This window comes from Streptopelia decaocto (assembly GCF_964273445.1).
Source record: "Streptopelia decaocto genome assembly, chromosome: 20".
In the NCBI taxonomy this organism is placed as follows: Eukaryota; Metazoa; Chordata; class Aves; order Columbiformes; family Columbidae; genus Streptopelia; species Streptopelia decaocto.
This window is the reverse complement of record NC_138675.1, coordinates 4,583,019-4,598,249: the sequence shown is the minus strand read 5'-3', so window position 1 is coordinate 4,598,249 and position 15,231 is coordinate 4,583,019. Positions and strand designations below refer to the sequence as shown.

Sequence of the window (15,231 nt, the reverse complement as noted above, 5' to 3'; positions counted from 1 at the left end):
TTGTTTCACCCACCACTACACAGCTACTGTTGGTAGTTTCTATAAACTGGGAACAGCAGCCCGGTATTCATCCATGTTTTCCTTCTGTTTCTTAGCTCTGTACAACTTATGGAAAAGAAGAACTGATTCCTTCCAGACCAGTGAGTCATGATTTTTTTTAAATAAGGTTTGGTGGTAGTTTTGGTTTTTTCTTTTGAATTAAGCGTGAGCAAAGAAACACTTTCCAAAGGAGGACGAGTGGCATCACCCCGCTAATAATTCTTTATGTATGGATGTATATAAAAGCATTTGGTGAATTGTAGTGCTTGTACAAATGCGACGCTGATAAAATCAAGCCTGCTGTGGCTCCAAGCTCTGCTCCTCTGCTGTTCCTCCTTGGTACTGGTGAGGATCTGCTGAGCTGAGGCTTCCCCGGCAGCTGTGATGCTGGGGACCAGCTGGGCCAGTGGTGATGCTGGGGACCAGCTGGGCCAGCGGTGATGCTGCTGTGTGCTGCACCAGGGCCGGATGCGTTTGCATCTGGAAGCAGTGGGTGTGCAGCTGAGCACCTCACCTCACTGAAACGCTAAGAGTCAATATATTCCACTGCTTTCACTGCAGGTAAACTGCGGTTCAGCGCTGAGCTTTGCCGGGGCCGCCCCCCCGGGGCCTTTCTGCCCTTGCCCTGAGCTCCGCTCCGCTCCCGCAGTTCTCCCCCCACCGCCGCCTTTCACCCGCTCCTCGGTGTTTGGGTTTGCGAACCTAAAGCGCCGTCCTGACCCGCCCGCGACCCCAAACAGCCCGGGGGCTGGCGGGGGGGGTGGAGAAGTTTTAGAGGGGCCGCTGCGGGCCCGGGGGAGCTGCGGCCATGGGGGAGCCGGAGCCCGGCGCGGCGCGGGGGGCTGCGGGCAGCCCGGGAGCGGCGGAGCCGCTGCAGAAGCCGCCTTATTCCTACGTGGCTCTGATCGCCATGGCCATCCGGGCCAGCCCCGAGCAGCGCCTTCCCCTCAGCGGCATCTACGCCTACATCGCGGGGCGCTTCCCCTACTACCGCGGCTGCCCCAAGGGCTGGCAGAACAGCGTCCGCCACAACCTCAGCCTCAACCCCTGCTTCCGCCGCCTGCCCCGCAGCCAGGCCGGCCCCGCCGCCCCCCGCCGCGGCGGAGACTGGGCGCTGGACCCCGCTTTCCAGGACATGTTCCCGGAGGGCGATTACCGGCGGCGCCGCCGGCCGCGCCGCCCCCCGGCCCCGCCGCCCGCCGCGCCGCCCCCCGCCGCGCCCCGGCCGCTGCCCCCGGGCTGCCCGCACGGCCCCTGCCCGGCGCTGGCGCTGCCCTGCGGCTGCCGCTGCTCCGAGCTGCCCGCCTGGGGCCCGCCCGGCTTCCTGGGGCCGCCGGTGGGGCTGCCGGCCTGGCCGCTGCCCGGCGGCCCCGGGGCCAGGGCGGTTCTGCGCCCGGCAGAGCCGGAGATGGGGGTGACCTGCGAGTGGGGGGCGAAGCTGCTCCCCGCCTTTAAATGAGACCCCGGCGGGAGATGCGCTGCCCTGGACGGGGCGTTGCGGGTTTCGGGGTGCTCCTGCATCTCGGCTGAATTTCTGAGAAAGTGACTTCAAAACGCTCAAGCTATGGGAGACGCCTGAAGGAAGATGGATGTGAAAAGTTCCCGTTGCGGTGACTGAGATGTGCTGCCTTGTTTGACTCCTCCGTGCTGCGAGGAGTGTGAATTGTGCTTCAGAACTGCTTCATCCGTTTGGATTTGGGGATGGGGGGGTTATGATTCCGTTGTTTGGACCTTCAGGCAAGACTAAGCGGGGGCTGCATTTGAGCAAGGCGGTCAGGATCTTCTCGGATCTGAAAGGACACGGGGAGTCTCATAGATGCTGGTCCTTGCAATAGTGAAACTTGCTTCATGCAGGGAAATTGCCTTTTCAAGTGTCCTTAAACTCATTTTGGAGCTTTTCTTTCAAAGTTTCTGAAAAAGCAATATATGTGGGGTGTTTTTTTTGGGGGGAAAGGGAGAACTCCAACGCAGCAAAACACAAACCCCAAAGCTCTTTGGAGTATACTGGAAATCCTGTGGGTTTGTATTTGTAGTGAATATATATAGAATTTTTCATACAGTAAAGGGTTGTTTTATATTGTTGCTTGCTATATGTGTTTACATATGTTCCTTGTTAACATGTTTCTTATAAATGATGCTATAATTACCTTATAAGGGTCTTTTCCCCTTTAATTTCGTGGGGAGCTGTTTCTGTGCTTTCCCCTCAAAATAAGGGTTCAGAGACAAAATACACTTCTAGTAAGAACTGTGTTTTCAGTTCAAGGGAGACAAGAGTTCAAATACCATTAGGTGAAGAGCAGCACTTGTATGTTATATTTAATTACTTGTTTAATAAATGGTGTTTCTTAACAGTTGTGGCTTCAGAAGGTACTTAAACTATTTTGATGCTTTCTTGATGATCCTTGAAAGAAGGTGCAACTTAAATCCAGTTTTATGGTTGCTATTTTATACTTACAAAATGATTCTATATGTTGTCTTTACTCTCTAACAATATGATATAAACAATGCTGCAAATACTGTTAGATTTAGCTGGGGCGACAACTTTATGGTTGTTATTACAGGATGCCAACATATTAAAGATATTGCAGTTTTATGATTTTTCAGGTTGCTTTTTTGTTTTCTTTGTGTCTCATTTTTCACGTAGCTCCTGGTAACCTTGAAAACTAAGCCACTTGCTGTCCTTTGAAAAGCTCTATTTGAACTTTGGTTATAAAATCAGTTCGGTGCCCGGTGTGGAATGCAAGTACATAAGCACATAAGGATTTCTGTATGTTGCTCTTGGTGCTTCTTGCTGGTTTTCTGTCACCTGTGGGCCGCAGGGTGTCCCAGTCTGGGTCATCTTAATTGTCCCCTGCAAACACAATAGAGGCTGCAAAACAGGGCCAAAAAGTGGGCTTTTTGAGACGGCTTCTCTTTTTTTATGTGAAACACCCTCTCTTGGAGGGGGAAACAGCTGCTCCACTTTCTGAAGGGCCAGTTAATGATTTTTCCAGGGTAACTTCATGTTACCCAGAGGCCCAGGGCACCTGGGGACACCTGTGCCTGATCTGGGTTAATTAGAACCAGAGCCTTCTCAGGCCCTGCTGCTCTTGTGCAGAAACCAGACCTGAACCAGGGTTGTTTTTGGAGCAGAGCTGCCCGTGACCCCCGGCAGGGATGGGCTGAGGTAAGTAATGGGGTTTTTTATTTCTGTTTCGTGACTTGGCGCCTCACGCTGCGTTTTGTGAGGGGAGCTCGGCCTCCTTGTGGGCGCTCCCTTGTGTGTCCTCCCACCCAATGCATAGATAAGGTTACTTCTGTGTGCCTTTAAGTAAAGATCACTTCTGTCCTCATTATTCCCCTTGAACATAAGAGATTATAACGAGGGTATAAAGTGAATTTTCTAGGTCAAAGGAGGCAGCCCGGGTGGTTTTTTGGAGGCCGTGTGCCCGTGGCCTGCAAGGCCTTTGGCAGCGTTGGCTTTGTGTGTGTCCAGAGGAAGAATTTGCCACCGGTTTCTCTATGTGTGTTGTGATGGCAGCTCCAGGCTTCAGTCCTGGGCCCTGACCCAGCTGAGAGAGGTGGAACAGAAAACAAATGTATATTTATAGCCATTTACAGCAACTGGCAAGTAAGCAAGTGCTTTTCTGCACCTTTGTCCAGCTCAGGTAATCCTGCATGCAGCAAGAAATAGATACGTCATACTCTAAAGTGGACTTTATTGTTGGGTTTTTGTAGCTTTTTTTGGTTGTTCTTTCCTGTTTTAACTTTCAGGGGACTATTGTTGAGGCGTCTATTCTCACACAGAGATGATGAGCACAGTGGAAATTATCAGCTACATCTGGTCCAGGGTTTTCAAAACTAGTGAATTTTGGGTCCTGGACACCTGATACTCTCACAATTTTTGAGTATCAGGCATTTAAAAGTATGTCAGTTTGGACTTCTACAGTTACACTTAAATTTGGGAACAGCTGATTTGTTATCAGTCTACCGTCACTGCTGATTTAGTAGCTGGAAGCTCTTTTGTATGTCTGAAATCCTTCAAAGAGTGTTTTTCCTTCATCTTTGTGGGTGATTCTCTGAGTAAATAAATGATTTTCCCAATTAAATTTAGCTTTTTTGGGGGAAGGGAGGTGTTACTGGTGTATGGAAGTGGTGTTGTGTTTGTCTGGGGGAAGGGGGGTTGTTGTTTGTTCATGTTTGGTTTTCATTTTTTGGTTAAGTCTTCAGGATTTCCTGAAGCAGTTCTAGTTTTTAACTTTTCTGGATGTATTTAACTATAATTAGTTTACCAGCAGACTTATGCGTAATAGTCTTCACAGCTACAGCATTCAGGCCCCTGGCATTTCTATCTAAAAAATGTTTAGTGTCTAGGAAAGGAATTTGTGCTCAGTACATAAGCCTGTGTTTGTGGCTAAAACCATTTGTGATTCCACTAGGTGGAGCGTTGGTGTCGCTCATGGATAAGAAGGATGGTTATTAATGAGGCTGAAATGGGTCTCAGTGAAATACCTCTGCAAAACGAAACAATAAATACACGTCGGAGCAATGTCAAAGGGACATTCTAAAAGCCTGTAAATGGAGATGGGAATGTGAGTTCAAATGCCATTTTCACCTGCAGTGCTTTCTCCTTTTTCCTGTGGGCAGGTCCAGTCAGGTGTAGCTGTAATTTATTGTATTTCTTGTAAGAATAGAAGTGATGCACATGGCTGACCTACCTGCGGCCCAAGTATCTTGTCCTTCCTCCTCGCATGCTCCTTATTGCACCTGCTTTGTCCTTTTATTGACCAGGTTTAGATAATACGGTTAGATCTCTTACACGTGTGTCTTTATTTGAATGCCACAGAAGAGTTAATCATCTCTCATAGCTCTCTGCCTTCTCGGGGGCTCCTTCAGTTGTCAGCAGAGCCGGTCTCTTCCCAAGGATGATTCAGAGCATTCAGCTGGAGGCCTTGCTCTGAATCACTGCTTGCAGGAGCATCTCTCTTCATCAGCTATTGAACCAGACAGAACAGAGCAGGGAGGCCGGGCCGGCTGGCTGCCCAGCTCTGCCAGCTTTACCGCTGGGAATCCCCCCAACCTCATTCAGGAACTCACACGCTCCCCCATCACTCCCCGCATTACTTCTGTGGCTGGAACAGAAAACTGCAGTGTTGGCTGCATTTAAACATTTAAACCAGGGGGATTGTTCATGGTTCACACAGCTTTTTTAATGGCTCCGAAGCACGGGGGCCTCTCTCGTGTTTCGCATCCCTCCAGCAGCGGAGGGTCTTACTGGTAAGCCTCATTCTCTTGGGTTTGTGACTACATTTAAAAAACCTGACCTCTGCTTATTTTTCTTCAAGTTGTAGCCTTGGGTCAACATTCTTATAGGTTTTATAAATAAACCACAGCACAGCATATCCCTGTGCAAGCAATACAGAGGCTTTGAAAATGACCAAGGAAGTATTGCGTTCCCCTTTCCCACCAGCAGATATCAGACTGTTTAATTCTTTTCTGTTGTGTTGCCTCGCATCTGTCTTCGTTCCCTCCCCTTTTGGTTTCAGCAATTAAAATAATGGTTTTATTTGTTATTAACAGTAGAAAATGAGGACAATTTTCACAGTGCTGAATTAGTACAGTTGCAAAATACTTTTGACAAATGCTGTGCTAATATCTTAACTTGCTAGGGCCTATAACAGATCCGGAGCTGTTGATCACTATGGGATGTGGCAGGTCATTTTGTGGCTAACTATTGTGAATTGTTGCCTGTTATGGCTCAGGTTATGCACGCTTATCCCACCTGCATTCATTTTAAATGTTGAGCTCTGGTCTCCAGAAGCACTAGATAAAATGTGTTGAGTTTGGCATTTTCCCTTGCTTTTAACATCACCAGGATTCTTGTGACATTGCTTCTTTTCCTTTTGTTTTATCCAGCTAGTTGGTTGACATAAAAATAGATGTGGTTACACACAGAAATAAAGTTGGACATACTTTATATGAAATAGAAGTCAGGGTGTTTGCTTGTTTGTCAGGGGTTTGCCTGGCCTTTCTATCCCCTACTTGTGTTTTTGCCCCAACTGTTGTTTCCCCGTCTCCACCTTTTAATCTCTCAGCCTTACGCAGAATTCTGAGAAGATAGAGGTGTGAGCAATAAAGACTCCTGCAAAATAGGAATCTTTCTGTCAGAAGTTGCCGGCAGAGGATGGGTTGGGAGAGCTGTGAATGCCAAGAGCTGCAGACAAGCTGATCCGCTGTCCCTCTTCAACAGATAGACGCGACTCAGAATCCTTATTCCTTAAACAGGTTATATACATGTGTAAAAATGGTGCAAAGAGCTGTTTGCATGCAGCAGGTCATAAGCAAAGCTCAGATAGTCTGTAGAATGGTCTTTGGAAGATATTGGAAGCTGCAAATCTGGACTCCTGGGGGTAAAGGAGTTCCATACGTTTCCTTGAGTTTTAAAGCATGAAATGGCTGCAGAAATGGCAGCAAAGTGTCTGCTGTGACCTGTTCCTTTTACTCTGTGGCCACGGGACCTTCAGAGCAGGAATTAGACTTGTGCTCTGTCCCAGAGCTAGTCTAGCTTTAGGACTTTTCCCATGCATGATGGACCAAAAATACCTTATCCAAGCTACAAAGAGAGCAGTGCTTTAGAAAGCAAGCTAATGGCTGCGAGCGGCCATCCCCATCAGCACAGCCCCCTCAAGAAAAGGACTCCTTGCAGCCATTCCTGCCTTTCCCACCGCGCAGGAGCAGACCCCTGTGCTGGGACGCAGGTTGGAAGAGCAGCAGGCACACCGGGAGCCTCTGCTACCTGTGGGTTCAGTCTGGCCCTCTGAATACCAGCTGAACTCCCACCTCTGCCCCCGAGACCAGCAGAGTCTAGCGAGACACGTTTCCCTTCGTGCTGCTGGATTTCCCCTCCCTCAGTGGCTCTTTGGCCGCGCGACTCCGTAACCAGTTTCCCGTCAAGAGCAAGAGCGGCGTTTCTCGCCGAGAATGCGGCCTGTGGTACGGGGGTGGGAAGGGAAGAGGGGGTTGGGGAAGCTGTTGCTGCTGCAGTTTCTGTGCCTCAATCTGTATTCTCTCTCTTCTCTGCATGGCTTCCTGTTTTTTCACACCACCGCTCTTCGAAACAACAAGCTGCAAGCGGCGCGGAGGACAGGGTGGAGGTTTGTAGGCTGGAAGAAGCCTCTGGCGACACTTGCAAAAGGTTTGGGTGCAGGTTCTGGAAAAGGCACTACATGCTCGTGTGTTTCTCCGGGTGTGATCCTGCCGCTGTGTGCCGCAGAAGTGGCTCTCTGAGCGGGGGGTGCTGTGGCTTACTCCTCAGAAACGCGTTGCTCGGTGCTGCGTGATGGCAGCAGAATTGTCTGTTAATTTGCCTCTTTAGCAGTTGCCTTCCTCAGCTGCTCTTGAATAGACAAAACTAGAATCTGCCCTGTACTTAGGCACATTTGGTAGTCAGTTGGATGTAGTCAGTGTCAGAATAATGCTGAAAGATGAACCGCCAGTGCCGATTCCTGCAGAATTTGGGATCTTAGACTTAAAAAGCCTGCACAGTCCAGGTTTTTTTATGTTGTGTGATGGGCAAGTACCTCGCTTGAAAGGCAGTGGTTAGGAGTTACTCTGTCTTTCTACAATCTTGTCCAGCTGGTGCTTGCGCAGAGGCTGGACGATAGCAAACTGCTCAGAGGAGTGATGCCCAAGCTGAGAGCATGATGGCAATTGCTAACGGTTTGTAAAGAAGTGAGAATTATGAGAGCTGGGACTTCTGTTTGTCGGATGCCTGGCAGCATTAATGGAAAGCAAGCTACATTATAGGAACTCTGCCTTTTCCCAGTTTCCTACAGACTTAGACGAGTGAGTGATTAAATCCATAATTCATCTCTGGCAGATGAATAACTTGTGGGGCCGAGGGAGCTGCTCTGTCATATAGGACCACGATCACGTTAACTTTAGTATCTGCTCTGTGTTGTTGTTCAATGCCCTGTGCTTTAATGAGAGGCACAAGGAGTCCTGTGCTCTATTCAGTATGATTGTTGCAGAACAGATTATTTTTAATGTGAAATGATTGTGTTGATGCCTTGTCTGCCAATTCTCTAGAAGCAAAAATTTGTGAGGAACGGTGCAGATGCCTTCGGGCCAAGGCATGGCACAAATGGCTGTTCCTGAGGTGCTGTTTTTATTGGTGACATCGGGCCCTCTCTTTGCTAACGTGTTGCTAAGTGGCTTGAAAAGCTGATTTTCTGGATAACAGTTGCAGAGTCCAGAGAAAGGTAAATAGAGGATTAGGTTGCAAAGTCTTGTTCTGGCAATGGTTTATCTCCGCAGGAGGCGGACGGGCGGCCAAGCCAGCACAGCTGCTGCTGCTGGAGCCCCTTGCTTGCCAGACAGCACTGCAGGCGCAGGGCAAGATTGCATCAGTTATTGAGCATAGTAAAAAATAATTAACAAGACAACAGCAGGCAAATGGGCAGGGAGGAGAAAAACAGCCGCCAAAGCACGGAAAGATTGGACTTCACCAGAATATTGTTCTTTACTGAAGAGAATCAGTCAAACAGAGGGACAAGCCCAGTGAGATGCCCGGTTACAGCCAGATGATTTCTGAGCACTTGCAGCCTGTAGAACTGCTGATGTGCTCCTTGCCTTCAGGGACAGTTAACTACACATGTGTAGCAGAGGGTGATTCAGTCACCCGTGATAAGATCTAACAGATATCTTAAACCGAGTAAATAAACAAGTAGCAGCGTAAACTTAATGGCTCTTTACTAGAGCTCAGTTGCCTCTCCGTAATGGAAAGTTTCAGGGAAACTTGGGGGGAATTTGCACACATGCAATCAGAGCTGCTGACTCCTCATTCAGAGCAGACAAAAACATTGTTTTCAGAATCAGTTATGCTGTGCTTTTTTTTTATGGTCTCTTCCTCTATTTTTTGCAACATAAAAGAAGCAGCATGACCAGTTTTAATTTTCTGCTATAAGACTGATCCCAGCATATTCAACCTTATTCAACCTTTTCTAATTCACATGTGTATAGAACTGCCCGGGCATGTGTTTGTAGACTGCTTGTAGCTACAAGGTCTCCACAGTATGGCCAAGGTTGGGAGCACAACCAGCTGCCAACGAGCTGGAAACAGTGACCATCAACAATGTGATAAAAATCAATCAAGGTTTGATTGTCCCATGGCTGGCCACTTTGCTATCTCAAAAGTACCTGAAGGGGAAGACTTTGTGAGCTCTCTCTCCTGTGCAAGTTTGTCAGGTAACCTTGTCTTTACTTTTTTTTTGCAACACAGCAGTATTTCACATGCTATTTTTCGCAATTTGTAAATTGAGTAGGCTTTTGGCTGCCTTCCCTCCTTTGGTCAGCTGGACCCCACAAAAGATGTTCAAAAAGGGGGCAGGGAAACTGCTGTGATGCTCTGGATTGAGCAGTTCCCAGTGCCAAGTAATCTGTTACCAGCAAAGGTGCTGATGGAGATAAGGGTTCAGGAAAGACAGGAGCCATGGGGGACAAATGAAATCAGATGCATGTACTTGTGCATCTCTTGGCAAAATACATTTCAAATCTCTGTGGACTTTTGCTGGTTCTGATTCAGCAATAAAAATAAAATAAAATGGGTTTTGAGGGGTTAGTTGGTTTGGTTTTTTGTCATTTGCTAATCTGAGGGAGCTGCTCTGGTCTTTGTTTGCTACGTGACCACAAGGAAAAGGCTGCCTGGTGTTTCAGGAACAGAATATGATGCTGGTCTCCATTCCCCCACTGCTGCCCGTGACCTCCCAGCACCAGCAACACACAAGCAGAGTGCACGGGAATAAGCAGCAGCAATCAATAAAGCCTTGAAGGAAGAGAAGAAAGGTAAATAAATAATGTGCACGCAGGAATAGTCAGGGCATGACCTGTTAGTGCTGAATGGTCTCTAAGTGGGTGCTGTGGCTGGGGTTGTGATGATGTGACATTAAAAGGCCATATGGCATGTCAGGAGCTCTGTGTTGTAAAGGGGCATTTGTCTGGCTGCAGGGCGGGAGCTGGTAAATAGGCAAGTGTGACAGGCTGGGCAATGACATGGAAAGAGAAATGCTTCTGTGAAAGGAGAAGTCTGTGGAGGAGGAAGGATATATTTTTAGTGTCAAAGGGCTTCTGAATTTCTTTCGCTTTTGCCACAGGAGGAATTGTGTGTAGTAGCTACATATATTTTTACTGGGTGTTTTCGGGGATGGGGAGGAAATGTCTATAAAGGCTTTTTTTCCTTTATGAACTTTTCTTTAGACAACTGTGTGAGCATTTTGGCTCCCCGAGCACCCCAAAGGAACCTGAGGGATGAGCAGGTGGGTGACATGTGGTCGCCAAAGAAGCAGCCAGGAGATGCTGCCGTTGAGCAGTTCAGTGCCGATAAGCTCACTGGCCGGTGCTGAGGCCAGTGCCTTCCTGCGCGTCTGCCTCACCCCCTGGCATCTCTGACCTCTCGGAGCAAAGCAACCCAAGTTTCCTGCTGTGCCCCATCGTGAGAGAGTTGCTTTTTGGCTGAGAATATAGAAGTTTGAAATAGGATGGTAACGAGAGGCTCTTTGCTGACACTAACGTAATTGTGATAGTTCCCTTTTCTGGTGCCTTATTTCTTGTTGCTGATTCTTTCAAAACTTTTCCTTCTAGAAGTGTGGCTTTATGGTCAGGTAATTGGAAACAAGTTACATCCCCTCTTGCGGTATTCTAGCAAATGGCTGCATTTGGTCTATGTTTTCAAGTGGTTTCCATGTTTCTTGGTATTTCCAATGGGAACTCCAGATCATTTAATTCTCAAAGTCACACAAAGCAGTGTGGCTTGGCAACGTGCTTTGGCAATAATTACGTGCTGTACAGAACAGCACGTACCTATCAAGCTGGTGCTTATGGGAAGAGGCTGCACACTACACTTCTCCGATAAATTTCCAGGCCTAATTCAGAAAGCGTCACCTTGCCCAAGTTGTGCATGAACTCAGTGGCACAATCCGTCTCCTTTTTGGCAGTGATGTGCCCCTGGTTTCTGCATGTAGGCATCCAAGCATCAGTCCTCTTGCTGCCTGGGAGCTCTGCTAACTATGTGTGTCTGGTACTGTCCCCTCCTAACCCTGTCATTTTGTCATTTTATCCATGAGCTTTTGTTCTGTGTCTTTCTACCCATGGCCTTTAGAAGGAGAGCAAATTGAAAATCTGGCTCCTGACTGCAGCTCATTTATACCAGTCACTCAAAACACTAAACAGAAAGTGGGTAGGAGGAAGGAAATGAGAGGTTGAGTTTTTTCCTGTTGCAGGTAAAAAGGAAATAAAATAGGAAATCCAATGCGAAGTTGCCACCTTGCTGAGCCTCCACCAGCACCACAGGCTTTATGACTGCTCTGTTGGGCTGTGCCAAAAAGGTACTTTGAAGAATAAGGATGACAGGTATTTTTAACCCCCTTTTTAGGGCCTGGGAGCCCCAGGGCTCTGGCACGTGCATGGTGAGGAGGGCCAGCAGAGTGCTTTGTGTGCGAGCTTTGCGCAGGGGACGTGCTGTTGTCCAGATCCTGCGTGTCCCTGTGTTGGAGAGTCACTAGGTCATTCTGGGTCTCAATTTGGCAGTCAAGGAGGAAAAAAACCAGCACTGAACTATTGGGAAAAAATGCAGAAGAATATAAAATTCCATTGTAACAAGCTGCCTGGGTTACTTAGAGAAAAAAAGTGTTACTGTGACTGTTTTCCACCAACCCAAATTAATAATATTATTCGCTGCATCGCTGGGTAGAAGATCTGCGAGTATCGTACAAAACAGTTTGGTATGATATTGGTGGTTGTGATTCGCAAATCACATTGCAAACGCTGATCTCTTGAGTGATCCAATACTGAGCATTGCTGTTGCCATTGTTGGATGGGAAATTAAGGCAGCGAGTTCATAGTGTGGCCGGTGCCATGGCCAGGGGCAGCGTGAGACCCACAGAACTCCCGTGAAACAGCAGATTTAGCTACTTAAGTGCCTCCTGCTGGTGTGTGGGGAGACCCAACCGCACTCAGACCCAGGCTGCTGTCACTTTTTAAATTATGATACAGTAATAACAAACAGTGAAGCTTTTTACTTTATTTTGAGAGCTACTCAGCCTTGTAGCATATAGTGTAAGTGCTCAATGTAGTTAATACTTGTCCGGTATGGTTTCCCAGTCCTAGTTCTGTTTAGGCGGGCTGGAATGTTTGCTTCTGTGAAATACATCGTCTCTGTAAATATTTTTAAAGACTTAATGCAAACAAACATTATCTATTTCTGGCCCAAAATCTGAGGACAAAAATTTTGCACTTTCCTGCTACCGAAAAGAGTTTGTTTTTCCTTCAACGCTGTTCCCAGGGTAAAAGTTGTGGGTTTACCTCCAGCTATGTAAATGATTTTTCATCATTATGTCTCAGGTGGAAATTTCCCTCTTCACAAATGGAAATTTTATCCTGGTAACAGTAAAAATAATAATTTGTTTTCAGCCCAAGCCATCTTTCATTTTAGAGGAAAAAAAGGAAAACATTGCATTCCCATTCCTGTTCTGCTTGTTGTCATTGATGACTCATGGAATGGCCTTTGCTACTTATTTCTGACTCTTAAGTGATTTTTCAGGTGGCTGCTAAAACATTCTTAAAGCATTTGTCACTGGCATCTGCCTCATCTTGTAACACGATACATATATTTTATTTTTTATGCAGAGAGTGTATTTGTTTGGGTTCTGAATGTTGCTTAGTTTGGAATACACACTTTAAACATCAAATAAAGCTAAACAAACACCACCCAAATATAACAAACTCATGAGTTTGTGCAAAATATTTAGCACGGGCAGGCACCTGCGTCTGTCTGTCCTCAGCGTGCAGCCACCCACACACAAGTTTGCAAGATCCGGTCTTACTGGAAACAATTAAGAAGGACCCCCAAAATTCTCAGACTGAATGAAAGACCTTTTATTTAGTGCTCTGACTTTATCGCTGAAGTCTGGGTTTATATTTTTTGAGAACCCATCACTTATGTGAACTTAAACTGCACTTCTGAGTGTTGCTTTTCTTCTGGTAGCAAACAAAAGGATCCAGAATCCCCTAACAGTAATTTCAAGATTAAATAGCATGGTGTAATTAAACAGGCAGTTATGACTCATAATGGAAATCTGTGGTTTTATAGATCACTCACTTTCTGCAAAAAGTACTCCCAAGAAATGGTATTGCAAAAAATCAGAGGAAAGTTGTTTGTCCCTCCTGAAGAACTGATAGAAAAGGGACGTGGCTTCTGTCCATTTGTGCCTGACAACCTTTGGTTTTGTATTAAAAAAATCTTCAACAGAAGTGAGTTTTTGAGAGATAGCCCTTGTGTGCGTGGGAAAGCGCGGGGTGTGTGTGTGCAGTTATATTTTGAAAGTGATAAAGAAGCAAACGATATTTTGTGTTGCGACATTGGCGCTTTGAACTTCTGTAGCACCACCAGTTAAAGACCTCAAATGACTTGTGCAAACAGCAAAGCTTCACAAAATGCCCTGTGAAACACAGGAGTATTATTATCTGTGTTCTGCATGCAGAAAAATGGGTGGAACAACTTATTGAAGGCCGTGACATTGGGGCCAGTGTGAGTAGAACGTGAGGACCTTACTTCAGGTCCTGTTCTTGGAAGCATTAAGTCTTGGGGTTTCGGAGCAGCGTGTGCAGTTCTGATGGTGTGTGTTTTCTCCTACAATCCATTTTTGCCTGATTGCAGCCAGTAAGGTGGACTGTATCCCTGACAGAGCCGTGGCCTCTTGCAGAATTGGGTCAGTAGCATCTCCCCCCATCTAACATTTAATACCTTCCACTCCCTTCTCTGGGATGTTGAAATTCTGATGAAGAAACACCCCAGGAGGGTTCAAGTGAAGCCTCCTGGTTCATTTTGATAACTTTCTAAGGAGAACTGCCTCCAGGGCTTTTTCTCTTTTACAAGTCCTGTAGTATCATAGAATCATTTTGGTTGGAAGAGACCCTCAGGGCCATCACAACTTAGCTTTAACCCATGAACCTTTAACCAGGGCAGATAAGGTTTGTTTGGCTTTTTTTTACGCCTTTAACCTTGGCCCTTTCGGGCATTGTCAAGCCCACAAATATATTAAAAAATATAGACGTATTTAAAGAAATCCCAACAAAGAATTAAAATCCTGTAGCAGGGCAGCATTATGGTGCAGCACAGAGCCCCTTTGTGCGGGACGCAAAAAGAAACAGGGACCTTTGAGCCCCGAAGCGCTGTTTGTTTTGGCGTTTCTCAGCGGAGCCCGTACCTGCAGCTGCCCGTGCACAGCCGAGCTCGGTGCTCGCCTCCGGCCGCTCGTGTGGACCGGCGCTGCACGCTTCACGCGCCTCTCATCCTAGTTCAGCTCTTGTTGCCAAAAAAACCCCTCTTTTGACTCTTAAATGAGAGCGCGTTAGCAGCCGTGTTTGCAGACCCACGGCGTGGCTGAAGCGCGAATGCGGTTTCCCGCCTGTTTGGTAGTGTTAACCACATGGAGCAAATAGTTTCAACTCTCCTAAAACTGCTCTGGCTTCCTGTTTGCTTTGTGGTGCAATTAGATGTGGTGAGGTTTGTTTTATTTTGTTTTTTAATTTGTTTGTTTACCCCGTATACCACTAAATGGAGGACAAGAGAGGTTACTTCTAGCTTTGCCTATAGAAGTGGGGAACACAGCTTCATTTAAGAGCTGACAATACAAAATTAACCTTTTGGAGTTTTAGACCCGATTAGCATGCTGTGGGAATGGTCTTTTTGAACTAATATTGGATGCCTTTGAAATAATACCACGCGGATGCCACCAGCCCTTCTTACCGGTGTTTTCTTCAACGCTCGTCCTTGTAAGTGTTCAGTACAGTCCTGTACGTGAAATTTGGAGATGATTAATAGAAAAGCTGTCGAAAATGAAAAAAATAGCAGAACAGAAACCAGAATTCCTGTAAACAGTCTGTTAAAAATATCTTCAGCACATGTCAGGGCCGGCGATTTAAAATAGACAGTTTCTGAGCTTTAAAAGGTCATGTGAAGACCTGATAGTGGATTCAAATGGAGTTGAAGACAAATGCTTCAGCAGTCACATTTTGTACGGATGGTAAGAAATGTGTTGCCAACTAGTAATGTTCAGGGGGAAAAAAAATGAGTTAGATTGCAAGAATAATGAGCTTTTCTTGGATTATAACAACTTATAATTTAATCACATGCCTCCAGCAGCAGAAGCTTTAGGA

The 15,231-nt window shown here is 46.6% G+C and overlaps 1 protein-coding gene across 1 annotated transcript; it reads left to right on the top strand.

The window, feature by feature from the left end:
• Nucleotides 1-847: 847 nt before the first annotated feature.
• On the top strand, nt 848-2,640 carry LOC309448348 (forkhead box protein L2-like; the record flags this gene model as incomplete). The annotated part of the gene is made up of 1 exon (XM_082069818.1): nt 848-2,640. The coding sequence occupies one exon, from the start codon at nt 848-850 to the stop codon at nt 1,496-1,498; it is 651 nt and encodes a 216-aa protein (XP_081925944.1). The 3' UTR covers nt 1,499-2,640.
• Between the last annotated feature and the right edge of the window lie 12,591 nt (nt 2,641-15,231).